General features: G+C 41.9%; 1 protein-coding gene across 2 annotated transcripts in view; it reads right to left on the bottom strand.

Moving 5' to 3' along the window:
• syt6b (synaptotagmin VIb) overlaps positions 1-25,524 on the bottom strand; it is an 89,285-nt gene that overhangs the window by 7,486 nt on the left and 56,275 nt on the right. For both annotated transcript variants that reach the window (XM_087273601.1, XM_087273602.1), the window contains exons 2-3: positions 13,032-13,410; positions 10,113-10,689 (exon numbers count right to left, since the gene is read on the bottom strand). In XM_087273601.1, the coding sequence (XP_087129727.1) occupies positions 10,113-10,689; positions 13,032-13,410 (956 nt within the window). The remainder of the gene's footprint in view (positions 1-10,112; positions 10,690-13,031; positions 13,411-25,524) is intronic.

The raw sequence follows: 25,524 nt of genomic DNA, 5'->3' as shown, positions 1-25,524 counted from the left end.
GGGAGTCAGTGGGGTAATTGGTCGGTCGGTCTGTCAGTCAGTCGACAGCAGCCTCTGGTGGATTTCTGGTGGATTCAGAAGAGCAGGTGTAAACGGAAATTTGAGATCTCAAAAAGCGTACACAGTTTGCAAAATCTGCAAAAAAAACATAGCTCCTAAGACATATTTTGCATTCTCCAGAAATTTATACAGGGGTACGTATCTATAATGAGCCTGGGTTGGATTGATTGATTGATTGATCGATCGATTGATTGACAGAAATGATACAGTAGTTCACCCAAAACTGAAATTTTGCTGTGCATTTTAGTTCCCCTTCGGGGGGAACTCCAGCACTATAAGTGGATTGATGTTAAATCCACGTATGGGAGATTCGGTTCAGAAGCTACTCGTCTGAAAGAGTATTGAACGGGCCAATTAAGAATGAATTGGCAGCGCAAGCCTGCGCAGGTGTGCTGCATATGCAATTAACATAGCATATAAGCACACCTGGCGCCAGCAGACGCTATCCTTTTAGCTTCAGAGACTTTTCTGATCGAGCTTCATGAGGGTTCCTCCTGCTGTCTACAGCCACTTCGAGCGAACGAGTGTCTCCCGGTCCAGAGCGAGTCCACGCAGCGGCAGATGGTCGAGCTGGGTTTCTCCCTTGCCTGGCGTCCCTTTGGGTCCGGTCCTCCAGAGCGGTGCGTATTGTTGCAAAGCATCCTAAAAGAGCAACACAGTCGTGCAGCACGTCCTTTTCAGGACGGCGCTCCGACTGTGCGTTTCTGGTTGCGGGGGTTTCCTGGCTCCGGATGATGGGCACGATCACTGCATTACATGTTTGGGGGTCCAGCATGTTAATGTGGTGCTCGGGGGCGGTTCATGTCGTCACTACGATGCCATGACCGTCGCGCAGTTGAGATCGCGGCTAACTTTCGTGAGAGAGCGAGCCACCCTGGTCGCCCCCTGTTGTGCAGCGGGCGCTCGGGCAGATCTGAGGGTTCCAGCGAAAGAAAATCTGCCGCCTAAGGGCTCGCGGACCTCTCGCTTCTCCAAGCGCTCCATCCAAGCTTCGGGCGCTGGGAGTGATCCGTCTAATCAGATGGTAGCTCTCACGCTCGCTGACACCGGAGATCAGATGTCCTCCGCGGCATCGGAGGGTGGGCTTTCATTGTCCGACGATGATCCGGACCCGCTCGCCCCCTTCGGGCAGGTGAGCGCTGTCAAAACGGATACTGAAACGGACGTGTTAGCCGTGCTTTCCCGGGCTGCTTCGGCCGTGGGTTGGAGATGGTTTATCCCCCAGCTCCGTGGCCGGACTGACTAGAGGGGCGTTCCCTTCTTCCTGTGAGTTTTCGGCTCCCTCGGAGCTAGAGCTTACAAAGCTACAGACCAGGCTGCATCCGCCTTGCATGCGATAGCCACCGACCAGCGCTACCAAGCGCAGGCGCTGGCCGAGCTGCACGAGGGTGGGTCCAACCCAGGCTTATGAGCTTCGCACCGCAGCTGACTAAGCTCTTCGGACTTCTAAGTCCGCTGCTTGTGCTTTGGGGAGGACGATGTCCACACTAGTGGTCCAGGAGCCCCACCTCTAACAAAACTTAGTTGATATGCGCGAAGTTGACAAAGTCCGCTTTCTTGACTCATTATTCCTTCATTAAATATTTCTTGCCCATATCCCAAGCTGGTCGGCGACACAGTCTGCGAATTCACCCAGGAATTCGAGGCAGTGAGAGAGCAGTCCGATGGGTGATGTCTAATCGGCGGCCCCGTAAGCCCATGCCATCCATACCTGCTCCTCGCCGAAGGCGCCTGCCTACGAGAGCTGCACCGCCCCCGCACTCGCCCCTGGCGAAGCGAGCGCGTCGAGCACCTCGGAAGCAGGCAACTCCCCCTGCCCAGAACGCCGCTAAGTCCGGCAACGGACCGCGAAGCGTCCCTGGGACAGGTCATCTGGAGAGGAGGGAACTTGCTCTTTCCCTGCTGGAGGGCGGGGCGCCATTTCCAACGGCACCTTTTACTGCCATGAAATGAAAGGGCACTTTTCCACTTCCCCGGAGGTGACAGCCCGAAATCTGCCAGTTTGAGCTCAGCTCTCTAGCTCGTAGGTTCGGTGCACTCCGCCAGTGGCTCACGGGCACTGCAGGCCCTGCCAGCCTGGGACGCGCCGCCTCTCGTCTCCCTTCTCCCAGCCCCCAAGCCCCCCCTCCGGAGTCAGGGTGCGGAGCCAGAGCAAATCGGTCTCCTCCAGCTCTTCTCTGGGACCCTCACGCTCCCCGGGTTAGCACACCCGCACCGCACTGCCCCTCCGCGGGTACGTCAACGATTGCTGCGATGACGTCATTAGCGAGGGCTCTGCCTGCCTGGTTAGCGCAGGCCAGCCCCTCGCGGTGGCTCATACGCGTGATCAGACTTGGCTACGAACTGCAGTTTTCGAACGGCGTCCCAAGTTCACGGGCGTGTATTCACCAGGGTTAATCCCCTGTCCGCCCCTGTCTTGCGAGAGGAGATTGCTGCCCTCCTGGCGAAGGGTGCAATCGAGCCGGTACCTCCAGCCGAGATGGAGAGCGGGTTTTACAGCCCGTACTTCATCGTACCCAAAAAGAGCGGTGGGTCACGGCCAATCCTAGATCTGCGCGTTTTGAATCGCTGCCTTCACAAGCTGTCGTTCAGAATGATGCATCCGCCCTCAGGATTGGTTTGCAGCCATAGACCTGAAGGACGCGTATTTTCATGTCTCCATTCTTCCACGCCACCATCAGTTTCTGCGGTTTGCGTTCGGAGGTCAAGCATGGCAGTACAAGGTCCTACCCTTCGGGCTCTCTCTGTCTCCGCGGGTCTTCACCAAACTCGCAGAGGGTGCCCTAGCGCCCCTTCGGCTCGCGGGCATCCGCGTACTCAATTGTCTTGACGATTGGCTGATTTTAGCCCACTCTCGGGAGTAATTGACTGCGCACAGAGACGAGGTGCTCCGGCATCTTCGCCGATTGGGGTTGCAGGTCAACTGGGAAAAGAGCAAACTCGCCCCGGTGCAGAGGATCTCTTTTCTCGGAATGGAGCTGGACTCGGTCACCATGGTAGCGCGCCTCTCCGGAGAGCGCGCTCGCCTGCTGCTGAACTGTCTGAGGGAGCTCGACAGCAAGTTAGTGGTCCCACTGAAATATTTTCAGAGGCTCCTGGGGCATATGGCTTCCACTGCGGCTGTCACGCCGCTCGGATTGCTCCATATGAGACCACTTCAGCACTGGCTTCAAGACCGAGTTCTTGTTCATGGCATGCGGGCACACACCGAGTCTCTGTTACTGCGCTGTGTCGCGGCACCCTCAGCCCCTGGAACGACCCCTCATTCCTGCAGGCCGGTGTGCCTCTGGGACAGGCGTCCAGTCATGTTGTTGTTTCGACAGATGCTTCCAGCAGAGGCTGGGGAGCCAAGTGTCGCGGGCATGCTGCTGCGGGCCTGTGGGTAGGTGCCCAGCTGCATTGACATATCAATCGCCTAGAGCTGTTGGCAGTGTTCCTTGCTCTCCGCCGTTTTTTTCCGGTGCTGGAGCAGCAACACGTGCTGGTCAGGACGGACAGTAAGGCAGCGGCGGCGTATATCAACCGCATGGGGGGTATGCGCTCTCGCCGCATGTCTCAGCTCGCCCGCCGTCTGCTCCTCTGGAGTCACCCGTGGCTGAAGTCGCTGCGCGCCATTCACATCCCAGGTATGCTCAACCGTGCAGCCTATGTGCTCTCACGGCAGCAGATTCACTCTGGGGAATGGAGACTCCACCCCGAGTCTGTCCAGCTGATATGGGCGCAATTCGGGGAGGCCCAGATCGATCTGTTTGCTTCCCCCGAGAACGCTCATTGCCAGTTGTTTTACTCCCTGACCGAGGGCTCTCTCTGCACGGATGCACTGGCCCACAGCTGGCCTCGGGGCATACGCAAGTATGCGTTTCCCCCAGTGAGCCTGATCGCGCAGTTAATGTGCAAGGTCAGGGAGGACGAGGAACAGGTTCTGTTAATTGCGCCCCTCTGGCCCAACCGGACCTGGTGATCAGAGCTCTCCCTCCTCGCGACGGCCCTCCCATGGCAGATCCCTTTGAGAGAGGACCTACTTTCTCAGGGACAAGGCACCGTCTGGCACCCTCACCCTGATCTCTGGAACTTCCACATGTGGTCCATAGACGCAAGGAAGACTTAGGTAACCTGCCGCCTGCGGTGGTTGATACCATCACTCAGGCTAGAGCCCCCTCCACGAGGCGCGCCTACGCCCTGAAGTGGAGTCTATTCACTGAATGGTGTGTCTCTCGCAGAGAAGACCCCCGATCTTGCCAGATCAGTGTTGTGTTCTCTTTCCTTCAAGAGAAGCTGGACAGTAGGCTGTCGCCCTCCACTCTCAAGGTTACGTTGCCGCCATCTCCGCTCACCATGACGCGGTGGCTGGCGGCACCGTGGGAAAGCATAACCTCATCATCCGGTTCCTCAGAGGCGCTAGGCGAATTAATCCAACTCGCCCCCCTCTCTCGCCCTCGTTCTCACGAGCCTGCGATTTGATCCCTTCGAGCCACTCGATACAGTATCTTTAAGATTTCTGTCCCTGAAGACAGCTCTGCTGGTCGCGTTGGCTTCCATTAAGAGGGTCGAGGACCTGGAGGCAATTTCGGTCAGTGACTCGTGCCTGGAATTCGGGCCAGAATTTCTCACGTTATCCTGAGACCCCGCCCGGGTTATGTGCCCAAAGTTCCTACCACTCCCTTTAGATATCAGGTAGTAACCCTGCAAGCGCTGCCCCCGGAGGAGGCAGACCCAGCCCTGTCCTTACTTGTCCAGTTCGCGCACTGCGCATTTATGTGGACCGTACTCAGAACTTTAGATCTTCTGAGCAGCTCTTTGTCTGTTATGGCGGACGGCAGCAGGGAAATGCCGTGTCTAAACAACGTTATCCCACTGTATTGTGGAGGCCATTACATGTGCTTATTTGAGCAGAGGTCAGCCGCGCCCCCCGGGAGTGCGTGCGCACTCCACTCGGAGCGTTGCATCCTCTTGGGCGTGTGCGCACGGCGCTTCTTTAACAGACATTTGTAGAGCTGCGGGCTGGGCGACACCCAACACATTTGCAAGGTTTTATAATCTGCGAGTGGAACCGGTTTCCTCAAGGGTGTTAGGGACCTTTGGTGATTGAGGAAACAACTCGGTAGGTGTTGTAACACGCTTGCGGTGCCTTTTTTTTTCCTAACACGGAGATATGTGCAACCTTCTGTCTGTCAGTAAAGTTCCCCATTTGGTGAGCCCTGCAGATTCCTCCGAGGCCCCCAGCACTGACTCAGCGGAGAAGTCACTTGCTGGCCCACTACGTTGTAGGTCTGCCCGCTGGTCAGCCCGCGTTTTGGGTATAGGTGCCTGCTATGGCCGATCCCCGCTGGTGATCCCCATATGCTTTTCCGCCACGGTTAAGTTCCCCCCTCTGGGTGGACCCGTGCTTTCCCTATCCGCTAACCACCTTCTTATGCGCACTCCCCCTTCTCAGGGTTAGTCCATATGTAATTCCATTTTGTTCCCTATTGGGTGCGGATGGTCGCCGCAGCGTCCTCCCTACTGGGATGGCACGCTTCCCAACGTACTGTCGTATATTCCTAGAGTTATCTAGACGCTAGCGACAAAAAAATATATATATACCTATTTCGTAAAACTACTTTTGAAGTAGGATAAGTTAGGGCCAAGGGCACGTTGGAGGACCGCGCCTCTCATGATCTGGGTGCGTCACGCTTGCCTGACTGCTCTCTCATGATGGGTGTTGGTAAGGTGCAGTCATTATGGCGCTTTCAATGGGCTCCCATACGTGGATTTAACATCAATCCACTTATAGTGCTGGAGTTTCCCCCGAAGGGGAACGTTCGAGGTTACTAAAGTAACCCTTCGTTCCCCGAGGAGGGGAACGGAAGCACTATACTCCGTCGTCATAATGACTGTTCCTTAGCTGTTAAAAGTCTCTTCAGCTTAAAAAGGATAGCGTCTGCTGGCGCCAGGTGTGCTTATATGCTCAGTTAATTGCCTTTGCAGCACACCTGCGCAGGCTTGCGCTGCCAATTCATTCTTAATTGGCCCGTTCAATACTCTTTCAGACGAGTAGCTTCTGAACCGAATCTCCCATACGTGGATTTAACATCAATCCACTTATAGTGCTTCCGTTCCCCTCCTCGGGGAACGAAGGGTTACTTTAGTAACCTCGAACATTTTCAATTGAAATTGCACATCTGAATGTGATCTTATGTTTTATTTTGGATTGCAGCATCCAATAATTAAATGATAATGATAAAATAATGTTATGACTCACAAAGGACCAAAAATGTCCTTTAATGTTCTACTGAAGGAAAAAATGCATTTATATCTTGAAAGACCTGAGGGTAAGTTATCATTTTAGTTTTTTAATAAAACTTTCATTCAGCATACATTAAATGTCACACAAATAGATTTTTCTACCATCAAACATTGCGAGTTTGTGAATCACTTCTGTATTCTGTACACAAAAGATAATATTCTGTCATTTAAAGGTGCTGTTGTCACAGCTTAAACTTAGTGTCTTTAACAAGCCTTAAATCTAGACATCACTGTCATGGTGTCCACAGCCAACTTCAGTCAATAAATTGATCGTATTAATTTGCACAAAACATTCAATACACAAGTCAACAAGGTATTGAGTGACTGGATCACACATCCTTAGGTCTTCCTCCAACATTTAACCCATATTGACAGCTGTGCATCTCTTTAGCTTGCACTACAATAAATCAACATATAAACGTATACACATACATATTTTCTCAGCAATGTTATAATCATAGCTGAGCACTCTACTGTAGTAAGATGAGAGTGCAATTACCTCCAAGACAATTTCATGAGTCACTGAGCAAGCTGGGTTCATTGAACTGCAGTTTGTGTGCTTGACGTATCAGTAATATCATTAGCATCCGCTGTTTTACAAGTTATCTGTGCAGTCTTGTTGCTTTTTTCATTGCGTCAATTGCCAGTCTACAATCTTCTCTATGCCCAGACATTTTACTTATGATTTGCATAGGCAGTGAATAGCTGGAGTATCTTCAGTCAAATGTAACAAGAAGCAGTGGCAGTCCTGACTCAAATGGTGCCCTTGGCGAGACCAGACAAGCCAGAAAAGCTGCTTGGAAAAGTTAAATTTCATTGAGAGTGTTTGGGTGGAACTGAAAGCAAGCTGCACAAGGCTGTCAATTCAGCTGCGTCGAGCGATACAGAAGTGAAGTGCAAGTCTGAGAGTTTTGCCCTCCAAAACCCAAGGCAACTGTTTATACTGCCAGAAATTGTCTACTGAGAAGAAGAGATACAAACTTATAGTTCAAAAACACTACATTCAAAAACTCACAACAAGAGAAAATACTAAGAAGAACCAAGAGTCCTAATGCACCAAAATTATCCCGTAGGAAATGTTATTAATTAAACTTCTTAATATGATGAATATGTTGCTTTGAAACCACAGATCATGAAAAATACTTTGTCCTTATTGGGAAATGAAAATCTTTTTACTTTATTACATTTCAAAGATTAAGGTTGTGTTCATGCTTGTAGGTAAATTCTCTGGTTTGTGTGGTTTGGGGCAAAAATGAACATAATACATTTGGTGCTGGTTCATTTAGCACTGACACTGTCATTTTAAAATGTAAACCAACATAAAAAAAGACATACAGTGTTCAGCATATAAGAGTACATCCTTCACAAATCTATCTTTTGCAATTAAGAAAATAAGTAGTATGTGAAAAGACGAAAATAGTTGTTAGAAACCTTCAGTATACGTGTGGTCATCAGACTGCTTCTCCACAAACAAGGGGAGGGAGAAAATCAAAAGACATTGTCTTAGAAAAATAATTCCAAAAACTTCATTTTGCATGACATTGCCATCAAATTCGAAACAAATACCCAGGAGATACGTATCTTTTGACCTATTACTTTTCTGTATTGCTCCAGGACTAATTTCATATATTTGTTTATGAAATAATAAAATGTTTAGTTCGGTGCAATTTTTTTTTCCAATACTTAAGCATCTTATATTTTTTCATCTATATTTATTTTTATTTTGAGCACTATAAACTGTAGATGATGGATAATAAAGTTCAAAGTGTCTTCTTTCCAAAGATATGTACGTACATGAACTGTGAATCTAAACCAAATTATTCAGCAACTGTTAATTTTTTAGTTTGGGAAGGTCATTTTTGAGAAAATGCCTCTGACGATGAGGAAAAGAAGGACACTGATATAGTCTCAAAAACTTTTTTTCCCGAAATCTTATTTTGCATGCTATCTTCACTAAATCTGAAATATAAACTTATGAAACACTTGGCTTTCAAGGTATATTTTTTCTAGGATATTACATTTCCTGTGTTTGTATATTGAAAAACAAATATTGAACACAATACCATTTTTTTCTCATGACTTCATGATGTTAAACTTTTTATATTTTTGAGCAAGAAACTTCTCCTTTTACCACAGTAAAGCCCAGAGTGTCTTCTTTCCAATGACGCCTAATTTATGCTTGTAGCTTACTGGTGTCAAAAACTGTTACTATTAGTGCTGGCTATTCATATTTTCTTTAAGATTCTTTGCAATATTATATTTGTGCTTATACAATAGGTTGGTTAGTACTGAAGCCAGATCCAGAACAAAAACTTTAAATCAGCATCTTAAAATGTTTACACCAAAATGTTTATTCTAGGAATTTTTTACATAAAAAATTATAAAGTGGAAAAACCAAGAGAAAACAAAAAATATTAACGCTTTACAATAAGGTTGTATTAGTTAATGTTAGTAATTACATTTACAAACATGAACAAACAACACACAATACATTTATTACAGTATTTGTTTATGTTAGTTAACACTAGTTAATGAAAATACAGTTGTTCATTGTTAGTTCATGTTTACTCACAGTGCATTAACTATGTTAACAGGCATGAAATTGGATTTTAATAAGACTTTAGTAAATGTTGAACTATGATTAATAAATGCTGCACTAGTATTGTTCATACTTAGTTCAAATTAGTAAATACATTAACCAATATTAACTAATGAAACCTTATTGTATAGTGTTTCAATATTTTACTTAGACTTAAATACATAATGTTTCTAAATATGTTTGGTGACTAAAATATTATTTTAATAAATATATCTGTTTAATAAATCAGTTTTGTTTAAATGCACCAACATATATTATCTTTATTAACTTAGAAATGGATAAAAATATTTATTTTCAAAATGGAGTGTACTCATTTATGCTGAGCACTGGATATATTGGAATGCTTGAGTTATTTAAAGCAGAAGGGATTTAGATTTTCTGTCAATGCTGTTATCATTGATCAGCTAGGAAAATTATACAGAAAAGGATTTACATTATGGTTATTCTGTGCTGATATTGTTTTGTGGATTATTGTTAGTGTGAACAGGACTCACACTATAACACATTATATCTGATGCTAAATATCTGCACAAAATATTTTTGATGAATAAAAAACTGTTGGCAATTAATGCAACTGTTCAGACACAAAATGATATTGAAAGTTAACTGAGTTAAGTTGAACATGATACATATGCAATTCACACAAAACAGGATATCTTACTAAATATCTTAGTGATTTAATGCATATAAAGAGGATATTTTTTCTTTTGGACTCCACTGTCATTATACAGTCACTGAAAATACCTTCAGAAGGAAGAAAAGCAATACTGAATTGAAACATGATAGGGTAAATAAATAATGATAGAGGTTTGATTTTCTTTACTTTATGACAACTATGATTTACTGCAGACTCTTTTTTGTGAAAGGATAAAGCAATAATCTTTATTTATTGCCCTCAATGTTTTTGGTACTTACTGTATGTATATTGCACAATTTATCATGTTAGGTAATTATAGTTTCGACAAATTACCATATCACACCCCAAAGGACACATAGTCTATGAATCATCTAATTATTCATTGTTTGTGTTTCCAGAGAAATATTCAATAGAAGTGGATTCCTATATTAGAAAAGTAAATCATTAGGGTCACATTAAGCCATGCTAATGTGATAAATCACCATTGGGGTCTGGGCTTGCTAAATTAGTAAAGAGGATGTATTGTCTTACGCTAGTGGCGTACTGGATGTCCTTCCAGATGGACGTCTCTCGCGAGAGGTCTGAAACTTCAAAGAGGTTTTCCAGGATCACCTCGCCAATCATGTCGTGCCGTGAGAAGCGGTCAAAGTCAAAAACGCTCAAGTGGAGTTTCCTGGACCCCAGCTCCTCGTATGGTACTGGAAATTGAAAGGTCTCATCAAACGTGGGGTTGAGCGTCTTGCGGTGAACACGAGTTTGAAATTTACGCTTGCGGTCAGGCAGCAGGTAGATCTTGACATATGGATCGGAACTCCCGCACAAATCCTTTGCAGGAAGATCGAATGCCTTGAGGATAGTGACGAGGAGGAGCTCTCCCTCATAATCGTACTTTAGGGAGAAGTTGATCTTGCCGCATGATTTGTCAGTGTCATTTTTAGAAGAATCCTCTGCTTCCATTGTGCTCTGTTTATAAAGTTCCGGTTGGATGCGTCCAAGAGAGGCAGCGGTGCAACTGGGATGGTCCTCCACGTCTAAAAATTCACTTCCGCGGTCCAGACTGGTGACATGGTGCATCTGCCTGGGAAGGTGCTTCTTAAAGGAACTATGCCTGGCAACATTCAGACAAAATTTAGTGGGTGAATCATTCTGTATTGGTTCTTTCACAAAAGGCACACCAGGTGCTAATCTACATTTGAATAATAAACCATGATCAAAATGCAAATTGATGGTGATATTTTGGGATGTGCTATTAGTTTCCCGCTATATTCTCGTAAAATACACTGTCAGAAAAAGGGGACATAAGCTGTCACTGGGATAGTACCTTTTTTACTCAGTTTTTCAGTTTGTGTGTTATGCTGCTGTTTGAGAAAAACAACATTTGAAAAGTTACAACGCTCAACATTCAATGCAAAGAGAGGTATTTTCTTATACAGAATTCGCTTATTGAGGCCAAAAACAAACAGCTAGTAGAGACAACAACAAGCTTCTTTCTGGGTTAGTGACATTACACTCCCTGTAATCTACATAAACCCTTGTGTGGCTTTTTCTGAAAATGTCCGGTTAGCTATGAGGACAGACTGGGCCAGTTGACCAACCAAGTTTATTTCTTATGTCTGTTGGAGGAGCTTCCAACCAAAAAGTCAACAGAAATGTATAAGGGCAGAAACTGCCTTGCAGAGTGTGATATAATAATAATAATAATAATAATAATAATAATAATAATAATAATAATAATAATAATAATAATAATAATAATAATAATAGGCGACACAGTAGCGCAGTAGGTAGTGCTGTCGCCTCACAGCAAGAAGGTCGCTGGTTCGAGCCTCGGCTGGGTCACTTGGCATTTCTGTGTGGAGTTTGCATGTTCTCTCTAACTTCGCGTAAGTTTCCTCTGGTGCTCCGGTTTCCCCTACAGTCCAAAGATAGGTAAATTGGGTAAGCAAAATTTTCCGTAGTGTATGAGTGTGAATGAGTGTGTGTGTGTGTTTCGCAGAGATGGGTTGCTGCTGGAAGGGCATCCGCTGTGTAAAAACGTGCTGGATAAGTTGGCGGTTCATTCCGCTGTGGCGACCCCGGATTATTAAAAGGACTAAGCCCTTTATTAGTTGATAAGTTGGGGAGAATCTCCTCAACCACCACCAGACTAAAGCATCCACCTGGATGACGTGACGGCAGCCATATTGCGCCAATCTGCACACCACACAACAGCTGATTAGTGGAGTGAAGACAATTCCATCAACCTATTTTATGCGCATTTTGGAGATGCACGTCAAAAAACGGTTGATGGAAATGCCATGATGTGCATAAATTTTAACTGAGTAGGATAAAGTTTTTATTCAATAAGAAAAGATGTGCATAAACTGTGATGGTAACACGTTTATCAAACAAATTCCAGTATGCGCATTAAAAAAAGGTCATGTGATTTTGTTATAAGAAATTATGCGATGATAAAAATGTGTGTGAATGGATAAATCAGCAGGCTGAGCATACTGTAAAACATTAGTAATGTTGTTTTGTTCATTCTAAAACACCTTAACTATTTCAGTATTAGTGTTATTATATTATTAATGACCTACAGAGTCAAGAGCATCTATGCTCCGCGTCTCATGCCTTCAAACGCCACCACATGTTCATTGCGTGTCTAAATTGCCTTCTGAGACACAAGTCAGTTATTAAATAAAGAAAAGATTCACGCAGCAAATTCTGTTTTTACTAGCTGCTGGTCTCATTAATACCTCATCCAGCAGCAACCTAGCTTTCCCATGTGGGATCCCATGCAGATACTGACTGAGCACATCCCTGCTTAGCTTCAGTGAAGTGTTGCAGAGCACTCGAACAACGCTGATTGACCTCCCCTTTATTAATAAAGGTTATCTTTTGGCATTGATGATTCCAGGAAGATTGTTTAACATCCTTAGCACCTTTTTATCAATCAAACAAACAAACAAACAAAAAAAGGACAAAAGTCTCTTTATAGTGGAAAAACATGCTTAAGATTAAATGTACTTTAGGCTATGATAAAACTTTTATTTTCAAGAATTATTTTTCTAAAAGATCCTTTATGAAACCATCAAAGGTTCCTCTATGGCATCACTATAAAGAAAAACATTTTAGGTTCTTCTTTTAAGATTGTAAAGTGTCTAAATTAGAACCTAAAAAGAACAAATGTGTACCTTATGAAAAGATACCCCCCAGCAACAACCTTTATACCTTTATTTCTGAGAGTTTATTGTGTTTTTTCCACTGTCTGACCTTCTTTGTAGTCAATAAGTCCCAGAGACGAACTTCGGGTCTAATTGTGTCTGACATTTACGAGATTTCCAAAGTATTAACATGATTAGGAATGACTGGAGCTAACCTCATAATGGCTTTGTAAATACAGTAAACTGCAATGACCTATAAGAAGGTCTTGAGACAAGCATTTCTTCATTCTTCCAGAACACTGACCTGTTGGAGGAGGCCGGCTCGGTTGTTTGCCGTGAGATACGCGTCCGTCTCAGAAGATGATCCTTCATGGACAGCTGCACGTCTGCGGGGATATCTGGCGACGTATGACTAATCTTCACTGCCGCCTCCAGAAAGTTCCCAGGATCCTTCAGCTTGTCTGCTGCCATAATGTCTCTGAGGGCCGGGTAGTAGTCACCGTGACCTTCTTCTCTGGGTTGTTCTCTCTCTGGCTGGGTGGGAGCAAGGGCGGTGGCGCTAGAGGAAAGCACTTTGCTGCGCCAGGACACCCAGCACAGCTTCCAGGTGGCGACGCTGATGACACCCAGCAGGGCCAAACCGCACACCACAAATACAAGCAGCAGGAGACTGAAGGAAATGTCTGGACAGAAGATACAACATGAACAGAGGTGGACATTGGAAAAGGAAAAGCACACACAACAAACTAAAGGACTTTAGACAGGTTTCAATCAGTGTTTCAGCTATAAAGTGGGTTCAAATAACTGTAGAGTGTGTTAATCTAAGTACTGTGACCTAAAGATATAATATACAAACTGATAAAGACATGTTCTAGAAAGCTAAAAAAAAAAATTGTAGTTGCTTGTAGTATAGCTACATTTCCACTGCATGACATTTGGACACAGCTGTCGGAATACGCCCCCTTGTGGCAGCTGCACAGAAATGTCAGTTTTGTCGTACACTATGGGTGGGAAGCTGATTCTTAACCTAGTGATTAGCACTGTTGCCTCACAGCAAGAATGTCTTTGTTTAAAGTCCCTACTAAACCAGATGACATTCCTGTGTGGAGTTTTGCTCGTTTTTCCCATGCTCGCACAGGTTTTTCCCGGGTTCTCCAGGTTTCCTCCCAAAGTCCAAAAAACACGTAATGCAAAAGTATATTGAACACAAAATTGATACCATAGCCAAGCTCTTAGCGAGTACACCTCTCCTCAGTCATCCATATCCGTCATTTAGCTAGAAATAAGCCAAGGGGAGTTTATGGAGATCTACTTAAGCTCCGCTCTCGCCTTGCACAGGGGAGGGAGCCCAGGGTTTGCGGATCTCATAAGCTCAGGGCTCTCTCCCGGGTCAGCAAGCCAAACAAGCTTTATTATCAATCATCAGCTAAGTGTGAACTCTGAAAACTACCATTTCTCATCTTGTGCACATTGACCTGCTTGAAAAACACTGGAATAAATCACATCCGATCGGCCTCTAGTCGCAGGAGTTCAAATATTTTAACAATTCTGCAGCTCAAATCGGATATGAATTTTCTGCATACGGAGATGATCGGACCTCCGTGCAGCTTCTGGACTGCTCTCCATTGGAAAGAATGACTTCTGGTCTGTTACTGCGTCTGAAATCGCATACTTTCATACTATATAGAACACTAAAAATGCAAGCCAAGTAGTATGTCTGAATTTGAAAAATTCGAAAAACAGTATGCGAGAAGAACCTGGATGACCTTCTACTTCCTGTGAGATTCTGAAGTGTGCATCCAACGGATACTATGCTATACCATTATGCTTTGCGTAAGAATTTATGGATGGGAGTGAACTGATGCAGGTAGATCACATAATCATGACAAAATGGCAGATGTAGTACATCTGAGTTCCATTCATACTACAGATATTCATACTGTATAGAACAAACTTTTCTAATGGTCGAGTAGTAAATTCAAATTCAAATGCAATACCTACTGAGTAGTAGGCGATTTCGGACACAGCCTATGTAATTTTTGCAAATTCACTAAAATAATGACCAGCTGTGATTAATCATATCATGTGCTTCTCTGGAAATTAGTTTTTTGTGAAACTACACTAATACTATTAACCTGTGCCCCTTTGATATTTTCTGATGCCCTTAATCAGGCTTTTTGATTGAGAACCATTGTGTTACATAACTCTTTCTTAGTGTCAAGTCAGCAGAATTTGCTACAATGAAGAATAAATCACACAAAACCAGATGTTTAAGTTATCAAGGGCTAAAAGTATAAATGCATATCAATTTCAGTTTCACAGCACAAGTCTGATAGGATAAGTAACTGCGTGTCAACTCACTCAGAGCTCTTTCACCCTAATCCTGGACCAGCAGGCCATCCCTATTGTTGAGTCCTGCTATATAAAATCAGCAACAGCAAGCAGCTCTTTATAAACGTGAGGAGAAAAAGCTGCTTATATATGAAAGAGACCTCAGTGGTTTAGCCTCAGCAAAACCCGAGGCCAGTGTTCATCAGTTTACTAAAGTAGCATTTTTCAAGTTTCCTGTCTCTTCCGTTTGCCTGTGGTGAAGTTAATTAAAACAAATCATGCCATGAATGCTGCAGACATCTTGGTCAAGCACCACAGAGCACTCGCATAAATATTAATCATCACATGCTGAGAACACAACCTACAACATAGTTGTGGAAATGATCATTCAGTGTGATGCCCGGTCTGGTATGGCTCTTTCCCTTTTACTAGAGACAGCAATTGGTTCTTTTGCCTTTGAAATAGGTTTCTTAAAGCCATTTCAAGTGCGAATATCACAGGGTAATGAGCAAATCGTCAGACCGCCTAAACTTATCAACACCACTGAGTAGGCAGTATTAAGTGCACACAGCTTCCAGATGGAATTGCAAATGAGATAAATGTAATTACAGACTTCTTCATACAAGAAGAGCAGGTCATTGGTCAAACTCCAGCTCGACGGAAACAATTATATATCCGAGTGAATGAATAAAAATGTTGATCTATTTCTTTAAGATTATTACAAATGCGTTGGAGTGGGCTCTCAGGGCTGGAGCACTTGGCTGCCAACCAAGAAAACAAACAGGTGCTGCATCGATGTACATTCTCATTTCAATCACACTCTCACAGTCGTTCGCTTCTCCAACTGGGGCAATGTGGGAACACATAAACAACTTGACAAAATAATTAATGTGCCAGTAAGTGTGGAAAACCGAGCACTCGGGAGGCTTTGTGGGGGGAAATTATAAATTTACAACACACACACTCAATGGAGATAGAGATTTATTAATTTATAGCTTAATTGCAGACGTGTTATCGTTGAGTTCTGTGCACTCTACAGACATTCAACAGTAGACAATCGATTTTGTAGTTGCTTGCTCAAGTCAAAGGGTGCTTTCACACCTACCTTATTTAGTTCGATTGAATCGCACTAGTGTTCGTTTCCCCTTTTGGTATGGTTCGTTTGGGCAGGTGAGAATGCAGCAATCGTACTTGAGTGCGCATCAAAAGCGGACCAAATAAGCGTACCGAGACCTGCTTGAAGAGGTGGTCTTGGTACGCTTTCAAACGAACCCTGGAGCGGTTCGTTTGTGGTGAGAATATGATCCGTACTAAAACAGGTCCAACCGCAAAAAGTACTGCGCCTTTTGGACCAATTCAGCTGCCGTAGGCCGATGCACTGTGCATTATGGGATATGAAGGAAAAATATTTGTTGACAGCGCTTTTCCAACAGAGAGAGAGGGAGAGGGGAAAACATTACCTGATGGATCGTTGGTAATATTTCCGCAAGATGAGCATGTCGCAGTTTAGCTAAATTAATTCATGCCTCCTCCTGAAATGACGAGCGATGAATTAAAACACTGTTTTCCAGCCGAGACCACGCTTCATTCTCGAAATGTATAGTTTGTCTAAAGCAGGCATGCAATCAGTCAGCGCAGTCATCCCTTCATAGTAAAAAGCGACATTTTGTCTCTGCCGGTTTTGTTTACCTGCGGGAGAACAACATCTGGCCAACGAGAGATGTGGATTTTGTCAGATGAGTGCATTTTGGTTCGTTTGAACTAGTTCGGACCGACGGCAGAAGATGCAACAATGTATCATTTATTGCCCTTGGTGCGGACCAAATGAAGCGAACTACAGATGTGAAAGCACCCAAAGTCTTGGCTAAGAAAAATAAATAACTGGTAATAAAAAGTAATGTTTATCAGTACTTAAAGTGTTAGTTCCCTCATTAAAAGTGGTATTTTATTAATTACTCATTGATAGATTCAACCCAAGCTCATTCTGGAAACGTAGCCCCCCGGACGTTTCTGGAGACCGCGATTTACGTGGCCGGAGGTACGTACGGCCGCGTTTAGTTTTTTCGAGCGAACGATGCGGGGCGGTGTGGCACCTCTCCGCTCCTCCTCTTCGTGCTCGCCGGCCGACGGCTTGCCTCTAAGTGGAGGGCTTTCCCGATGCAACCAGTTTGTTCGCTTAGCTCACAGCGTTACGTCAGCGGAGTGGAGGCCCCGGAGAAAGAGGAGCTGGTCGCGGGGACGACGACCGGGATCGAGTCCGGGGAACAGCGGTTCACGAAATCAGGTAAGACGAAAAACTTAATCCGAAAAATAAGATCGAGAACGCGGCGGGATCCGAAAACGCGGTCGAAATCGAAGACGAGGGCTTTTGCTTTTTTTTTCTGGACGGCTTTTGCAAACCGTCACTCGGGTTTAGGGAAGGAGGAGGAGCAGGAAGAGGAGGGCGGCTAGGTCCGCCGATCCGGCGGGTTTTCGTGCAAGAACAGCGCGGGCGCGAACGGCGCGCGCTCCCGAGAGGCGCCCGAGACGCAAAAAAGCGAGCACATCGCACAGATTCAAATCATGCTGTGTGAAATGAGTTTTGACTGAAAATAGCATCTGCAATCACCTACAGCCAATGAGAGAGCAGCATTCACTTGTGTGTGTGTACCTGCAGGCTAGCCAGCGGGAAGGGGAGGAGGAAGTTTAAAGCGCTCATTTTCGGTTTATTTGGACCCGAGAAATGGAGGATAAACTAGTGGAGGTTTGACAGATGCACCCGTGTCTGTTTGATGTTTCGGTCACACTTTACAATAAGGTTCATTAGTTAATGTTAACTAATGCATTTACTAACATGAACAAACAATGAACAATACATTTGCTACTGAATTTGTTCATGTTAGTTAACATTAGTTAATGAAAATACAGTGTATCATTGTTTGTTCATGTTAACTCATGGTGCATTAACTAATGTTAACAAGCATGGACTTGGATGTTAATAATGCATTAGTAAATGTTCAATTATGATTAATAAATGCTGTACATTTGTTTTTAATGATAAGTTCATGTTAGTAAATGCATTAACTTATGAACCTTATTGTAAAGTGTTACTGACGTTTCATACAGAAAGTTAAAAAAAGAAAGTTGAGGAGAAATTGCTAATTCCCTTCAAACCCAGGTGAGCATATATGTACATTTTCTACCCCATTAAAGGCTTCTTTCTCATTATGTAGTTAACAACAAAATACATACTATGGGTTTTTGGCTGTGAGACGTAGTTTGGATGAAGTTGTCGACGATTCTTCCTTTTAATTCATGCAATGTGAAAGCCCCTGTCGCTGATCCATCTTGCAGTGTCAACAAAGCAGCGACAAAACGCTAGCCCAGATAGTCATGCAGTGTGAAAACATCTGTGATACGACTACTTTGAAAATCATGCAGTCTGAACTCGGCATTACTTATTTTATGTATTAGAGTCATCTAATACTTTGGTGAGCCACCCAAGAACGGTTAAGCCAAATAAAGCAAAATCTTTTAGGTGATTTTAGGTGAAATCGAAGAGCTCCCTCATCTTACATAGACAGCATGGTTCCCCGACTCATTCAAATTTCAGAAAAATACCAAAAAAAATCTTCAAAACAGACCATATGCAATGCTTTATTCAGAATATTATACACTACATAAATACCTAAATGCACACAATAATCAAAATTAGTGACTTCAATAAACAGTTTCTCGGATGCGCCTTTGATGTATTACCCCGATTATGTGGCTCTGCTGTGTTTCAAACAGAGGAAGTCGCACGTGGGCATCCGAGGCGTACATCAGTGCACAACGCTATTGTGAATGTGCGCCTTATACTGACACTGAGGAGAAGAAACTGTTGAATAAAGTAATTTTTTGTATTATGTGCCACTGAAGGCATGTGGACTGTTTTGAAAATGCTTTTTTTGGCATTTTCTGGACTTTGAAATGGTCTAAGAATGACAAAATGGTGGATGTAGTAAATCTGAGTTCCGTTCATACTACAGTATATAGAACATTCTTTTGTAACGGTCGAGTTGCAAATTCAAATTTAAATGTAATATCTACTGAGTAGTAGCATTTCTGACACAGCACGACGAAGAACGACGACCGACAAAGAACAAAGAACGACGGTCTCTGGGGATTGAAACGATATGGACTAGTAATTAATAACATAATTTTCCTTTTTGAGTGAACTAACATTTTATTATCAGTACCAGTGTTATACTGTATAAACAGTAGTTTAGTTTTTAAATGTTACAGTATGTCAGTCAAATTTTGTTTAGATTAATGCTAATGCTGTATTGCTACAAATGTTTTTGTACATGTCAGTCAATAATTTAGTTACCACCCAGTTTTTACTCTTACTAGGGCCAGACGGAATCTGCGGACGTTTTTTGCTGTTTCTGCGGATAATTTTAGTAAAAATCTGCAGATTTCTGCGGAATTATTTTGGGAGTATCCAGTGGAGTATCAAAACTAAAACCTTAATATATATAGAAAAAGTAATAAATTACTGAATAAAAACTGAATAAATTTAGATTTACACATTTACTCAAGTAAATAAACAGAATTAATAATGGGCTAAAAATCTGCAGAAATCTGCGTAATTCTGCGGAAAATCTGCAAAAAATCTGCGGAATTCTGCGCGCGCAGATTCCGTGTGGGCCTAACTCTTACATGCATTTTCTGTTTCATGAAGGATTCTAAAAAAAAGACTTTAAGCTTTCACAAAATAATAATAATATCAAAAGGTTCAAGCCAAAATAATTCTGTCATCATTTACTCATGCTGATGTCTTCCCAAGCCAATAATTATAATCTGTGTTTATCATGTGAATACAAAAAAATGTAGAGGGCTTTTTGTCCCTTCATTGACAGTCTGACACCTTCATAAACACTGTTCAAAAAATCCATATTAATTGAGTAGTTTAATTCACATATAAACATTGATTAGTGAGCATAAACAGAAGCTCAACTCTACATTGCCTGATCAATGTTTATATGTGAATAAAAGCCCAAAATACGTCTGTTCATCATCTAAAGCACTTATGTCTCCTCAGATGACAGAAGATTAAACCACCGTTCAATGCATATGGATTTATTTTTCTCAATGTTATTACTTGCAGTACATTTTGGAGGGACAGATATCTCTCATATTTTATTAAGAACATCCTCATATGTGTTATAAACATGCACATTATTTACAAGTTTTAAAAGACAAGGGTGAGTAAATTTTCATTTTGGTGCAAACAGACCCTTTAAGTCCACATGTGGCCTGACTTGAACCTTCATCAGATCACATAGTCAGATAGAGATGTATTAATCTCTCAACAGTTGGACTCTTTCTGCCGCAAATGAAATATTAATGGATGTGATGCAAGGTTACACAATCATTACACTGTTTATGCTTTGACAGCTTCACCTCACGCAGGCTGGAGAGCATTAACAAGAACAAACTGCTATCTTCCAAAGGCCCCAGAGACTCTATAGTGATGTGAATGATCTTTACGAGCATAAACAAAAGACAAATGACTACTTTGCAATTAAAAGCTTCTATCTGCATTAAAAATGTGGTGCAATAGTCCAATAAAAGTTTCTCATAAAAAGAGTTCCTCATCTTGACTGAAATGTATATTTCATACAGAACATGATGACTTAAAACGGCATCTATTGTGCAAAATAAGTTGGTTTAAACACAGGTGTGTGGCAACAGTCTGTGAATACAGACTGTTATATTGAGTGATATTCTCCCTATGGTAATACACTGTAAACCCGCTCTTGTCATTACTAAAGATATTAAGTTAATATAACTTGACATTGCTTAAAATACCAAGTTTTGGCATCAAAATGTAAACAGGTATTGTCATAGTCACCAGCGATCTAGCCCATGCAGATCACTGAAGAACTACAAATCTGCCAGCAAAAAAATTACATGTCCAGTCATGCACCACTTACACACCTGGCCTAGATCTCTATGATTGCAAACAGACACCGCTGAAGCTATTCAGGACTAATTACACAGACTAATTTCATATATATATATATATATATATATATATATATATATATATATATATATATATATATATATATATATATATATATATATATATATATATATATATATATACATACACGTCTCAAACACATGTTGCTGAGTCTTGTTAAACTGTATAATGAACATTACGCCTGTTGACCACCTGATATTTGACTATGACTCTGGATTGCCTGTGTACATCTGTTTGCCCCTGTGTTGACCATTGCTTGCCTGACCTTCTCTGTATAATAAACCCTGCATTTGGATCCACACTCACCCCTGTTATCAGTGTCACTTCACATTACAGGTATGTTTAACTTTCTCATTAGGGAGAAAAAAATTGAAATAATATTTTAAGTTCTCTGAACTTAACATTTTAATTTCTTTACACGACTCACCATGGCTGCGTCCGAAACCACAAACCACCATACTATATAGTACGCTAAAATCAGTATGTGAGCCGAGTAGTATGTCCAAGTTCATAGAAAAACAGTATGTGAGAAGTACCCGGATGACTTACTACTTTCGGCGAGATTCTGGAGTGCGTAACCCATGCAGGCTGTGCTATCCCATGATGCCCTGCGAGCGAAGTCATAAATAGAGTAAAGCGACGCAAATTACGCAGGTACGTCACGTGACTATGTGAAAATGGCAGATGTAGTACGTACAAATTCCATTCATACTTTTCACATTCATACTGTATAGAACGTACTTTTCTAATGGCTGAGTAGTACGTTTAAATTCAAATGCAGTACCTACTGAGTAGTAGGTGGTTTCGGACGCAGCCCATGTCTTTGTTTAAACTATTGGTTGCGCTTGAAATTCTGCCTTGACAACCACGCTGATTGGTTGATATATGTTATATGACACAAGGTTGTCATTTTGCTTATGATTCTGTATTTTGCTGAAGCGCAGCAGGATAGAGGCACTACCTGAACCTATCTGACGAAAGAGAAAATTTAAATTAGTAAGTAGATATTTAAACATGCAAGAAGGTTGCTGGTTCGAGTCTCGGCTGGGTCAGTTTGGTTCTGTATGAGGTTTGCATGTTCTCCTCGTGTTCGCGTGGGTTTTGTCCGGGTGTTACATGTCATGGCAAGGGGGAAAGTAGTAGATTAATAGATTATTAAGTCAGTCAGTAGTGATCTCTCCTTCATTAGCATAAACAGCCCTGAGTGAGAAGCAGCTGTCCAACATTAGAGTTTTCACCTGCCAAAGATAATGCCAGCGACTAAGAGACATTATAAATGTGGAGTTGTAGAATGCACTGCAGTCTCTATAGACATTTTTTGACAATATCAGATATTCACATAGATAACATTAGCCTGTTTTGAATATGCTACTTATGCTGACACATAGGTCTTTATAGGGCTGCCTCCTAGCACAATCTTATTTGAATTTGAAGTAATAGTCACTGAAATGGCACAATTTGGATCAAATCCCAAAACGTGTATTTTCATTGAGTTATAATAAATATTTGTGTAGTAATTTGTGCTGAAACTTCACATACACACTCTAAGGACATCAGAGACTTTTTTAACATCTTGTAAAAAGAGGCGTAATAGGCACCCTTTAAGTAAGTACTGCTAAAATGCATCTACATTCATCTGAATCTTAAAGTGTCTTAAGTTTGTCACCCATGGCATTTATATCTTGTCTTTATTTTTGTTACATAAATAATAGCACGGTGTGGGAGGTCATGTAATGTTATTTATCTGAGACTTTATCAACCAAATTTTAAGATCTACCAAGGGCCATTTAGTTATTTATTATGTCCTGACTAGGTAAACTATAAAAATTCAATAGGGTGTCCCAGCTTTATCACATGACTCTAACTAAAGAGAGGATTTGAATGGAAATGTTTTTGCATCTTTTTGAGCTTCGAAGTTCACAGAAAAAATGTGTTGAATTTAAATGGCTCCAATGACTCAAGTCACACAAATAAAACTTAACCAAATTCTATCGAGTTATTTTTAAGTGACCTAATTAAGTTGTCTCAAAGTGATTTTATATGGTTACCTGACAGGATCCTTTTTTAATTGAATAGTGTTCATTATTACACTGGCTAGCTAATGAACTACAGTGTAGCACATAAAAGCATGAAAAATGCTGAGAATTCAACACTTCTCGAGTAAAGCAGAATAAACACGGTGTAAATGTACTAATCCAAAGCCTAAGCAATAGATTCACTCTTTATTATAATGGCTACCACATGTAATTGAAACTGTTCTAAATCCCATTAGAACTGGACGTTAACTGCTAGTCTCAGCCTCAGTCTAGCTCAAAGATGCATAAAAAATTGTTAACTTCAACATTTCACCCTTTCCATTTTACCCCATGAACAAGATTTTCTAGTTTTAGGTTCACTAGTTTTCAAGTCACACTCTTAACTAGAGTTTCACTGAATCCACAACACAAATGCTATTGATTCACATTGAACTGCATCATTTAATAAAGAAAGTACATACATTTTCTCTCATAAGTGTCATTGTGTTATTGTAGTACTATTATGTTGGTATTTCGTATTTAAATGCAATCATATAATATCAATCGAAAATGAACATTAATAGATGTTTGCACAAACTTTGCAATTCATCGATTGTTCATGTTGAAAGAAGAGGTAATGAAAAGTTCATTCATTCATTTTCTTGTCGGCTTAGTCCCTTTATTAATCCGGGGTCACCACAGCGGAATGAACCGCCAACTTATCCAGCAGGTTTTTACGCAGCGGATGCCCTTCCAGCCGCAACCCATCTCTGGGAAACATCCACACACACATTCACACACACTCATACACCACAGACAATTTAGCCTACCCAATTCACCTGTACCGCATGTCTTTGGACTGTGGGGGTAAACGGAGCACCCGTAGGAAACCCACGCAAACGCAGGGAGAACATGCAAACTCCACACAAAAACGCCAAATATGTTGAAGCTCAAACCAGCGACCCAGCGACCTTCTTGCTGTGAGGCGACAGCACTACCTACTGCACCACTGCTTCGCCCTGTAATAAAAAGTTCTGATATTATATTTAGAACTACTACATAAATTCTAACTTTGAAAGACTGTTGTTTAAATGATTCCCTTTTCATTTGCATTACACACCAACATTTCAGTAAAGAATAGCTTTTTTAGTATTATCAAACATTTTAAAAGCATTTTGTTCATGTGTCATTAATGGCTTTTGTAGATGAAAGCATATAAACAACCCTTTTTTTTTTTATTTCCTAGTAAAATCCACAAAGTATCAGTATAAATTCCTTCACAGCTTACTTTTTTATACTTTTTTATTGAGCACTCTGCCAATGTCAGTTCCGGCCTGGTGCTTTTCAGACGTTGAAGAAAATTTCTGTGACTAAAAGTGACCCTAGATGGATCAATAATAAAATCTAGTTCCTATTGTGTATATGCACATTGACCCTTTGCTGTCTCGAACCTGAAATGCTCTTTTAGGAAGATTTTATTTCATGCTTCATGTTGTTAAAAGCAAAAAAAGTTTAATATTTCATATTAAAATAAAAAAATTCTTTCATAACCAGTTTAAATGCGAAAATTTATAGCGTAAAATCTGAAGTACTATATTGTAAGGTTTTCTACAGTTATCCAGGCTTTATTTACAGCTTTGAAAAAATCTGTTTTCACAGACTGGCTTGCACATTTCAGAGAGTTTCAAAATAGAAACTCCGATAGTTTTAAATTAAATAAACTATTTTTTTATATTTTAAAACTAAACGAGTTGAAGAGTTGTTGTTTGTTCATAAACAAATATTCAGTTCAATGTGTATGTGTCGCTTTCCTGGCTGAAGCTCAAACAAATCCAGTGGAACATTTCCTGTGACCAATAAATCTAATTAAGGCTTGTTTGGTACCAGTGGCGGACAGCAACCAAAGCCCCGGGGCTTTTTTTTTTTTGACTTCTCTTGAAGTGTCTTCAAATCTAACCTGGTATCCATAGAAACACGTCCATTAGACACATCCCACTCTCTATTTTAACTCTGCTTACACTTGAGAAGTAAGGGTTTAGCATCATTGTTGATAGTGTTGCTGTCACTGCTGCAAAACTGCAAACCATGGCTATATTTCGCTTTAATCTGTCTTAGTATTACCTTTCAGTTATCGTTCAAACCTTCATGCAATCATAGAAATAGTGCTGAACATGTTTGGCCAATTAGTTTCAGTCATAGCAGCTTTTGATATACTGTAATAGCAGCAGCCATCAAATACTGTTATGTTCAGCCATGAGATTAAATAGGAAAACTGATGACATTATATTTGAAGGGATAAAGGGAACTCTAGATTACAGCAGGACTAAACGCATTCTTTAAATGCCCTTTAAGCAAAAGTCGTAGATTTTTGTTAACAGTTTTGCATTTTGTTGACAAGGCTTCAAAATTGTGGCAAAGTAAGTGAATTGAAGTAAAAC

This window comes from Danio rerio, chromosome 11 (genome assembly GCF_052040795.2).
Source record: "Danio rerio strain M-AB ecotype USA chromosome 11, GRCz13ab, whole genome shotgun sequence".
NCBI classification, from domain to species: Eukaryota; Metazoa; Chordata; class Actinopteri; order Cypriniformes; family Danionidae; genus Danio; species Danio rerio.
Note: the sequence above shows the minus strand (reverse complement) of the source record. Positions and strands in the feature narration are given on the sequence as shown.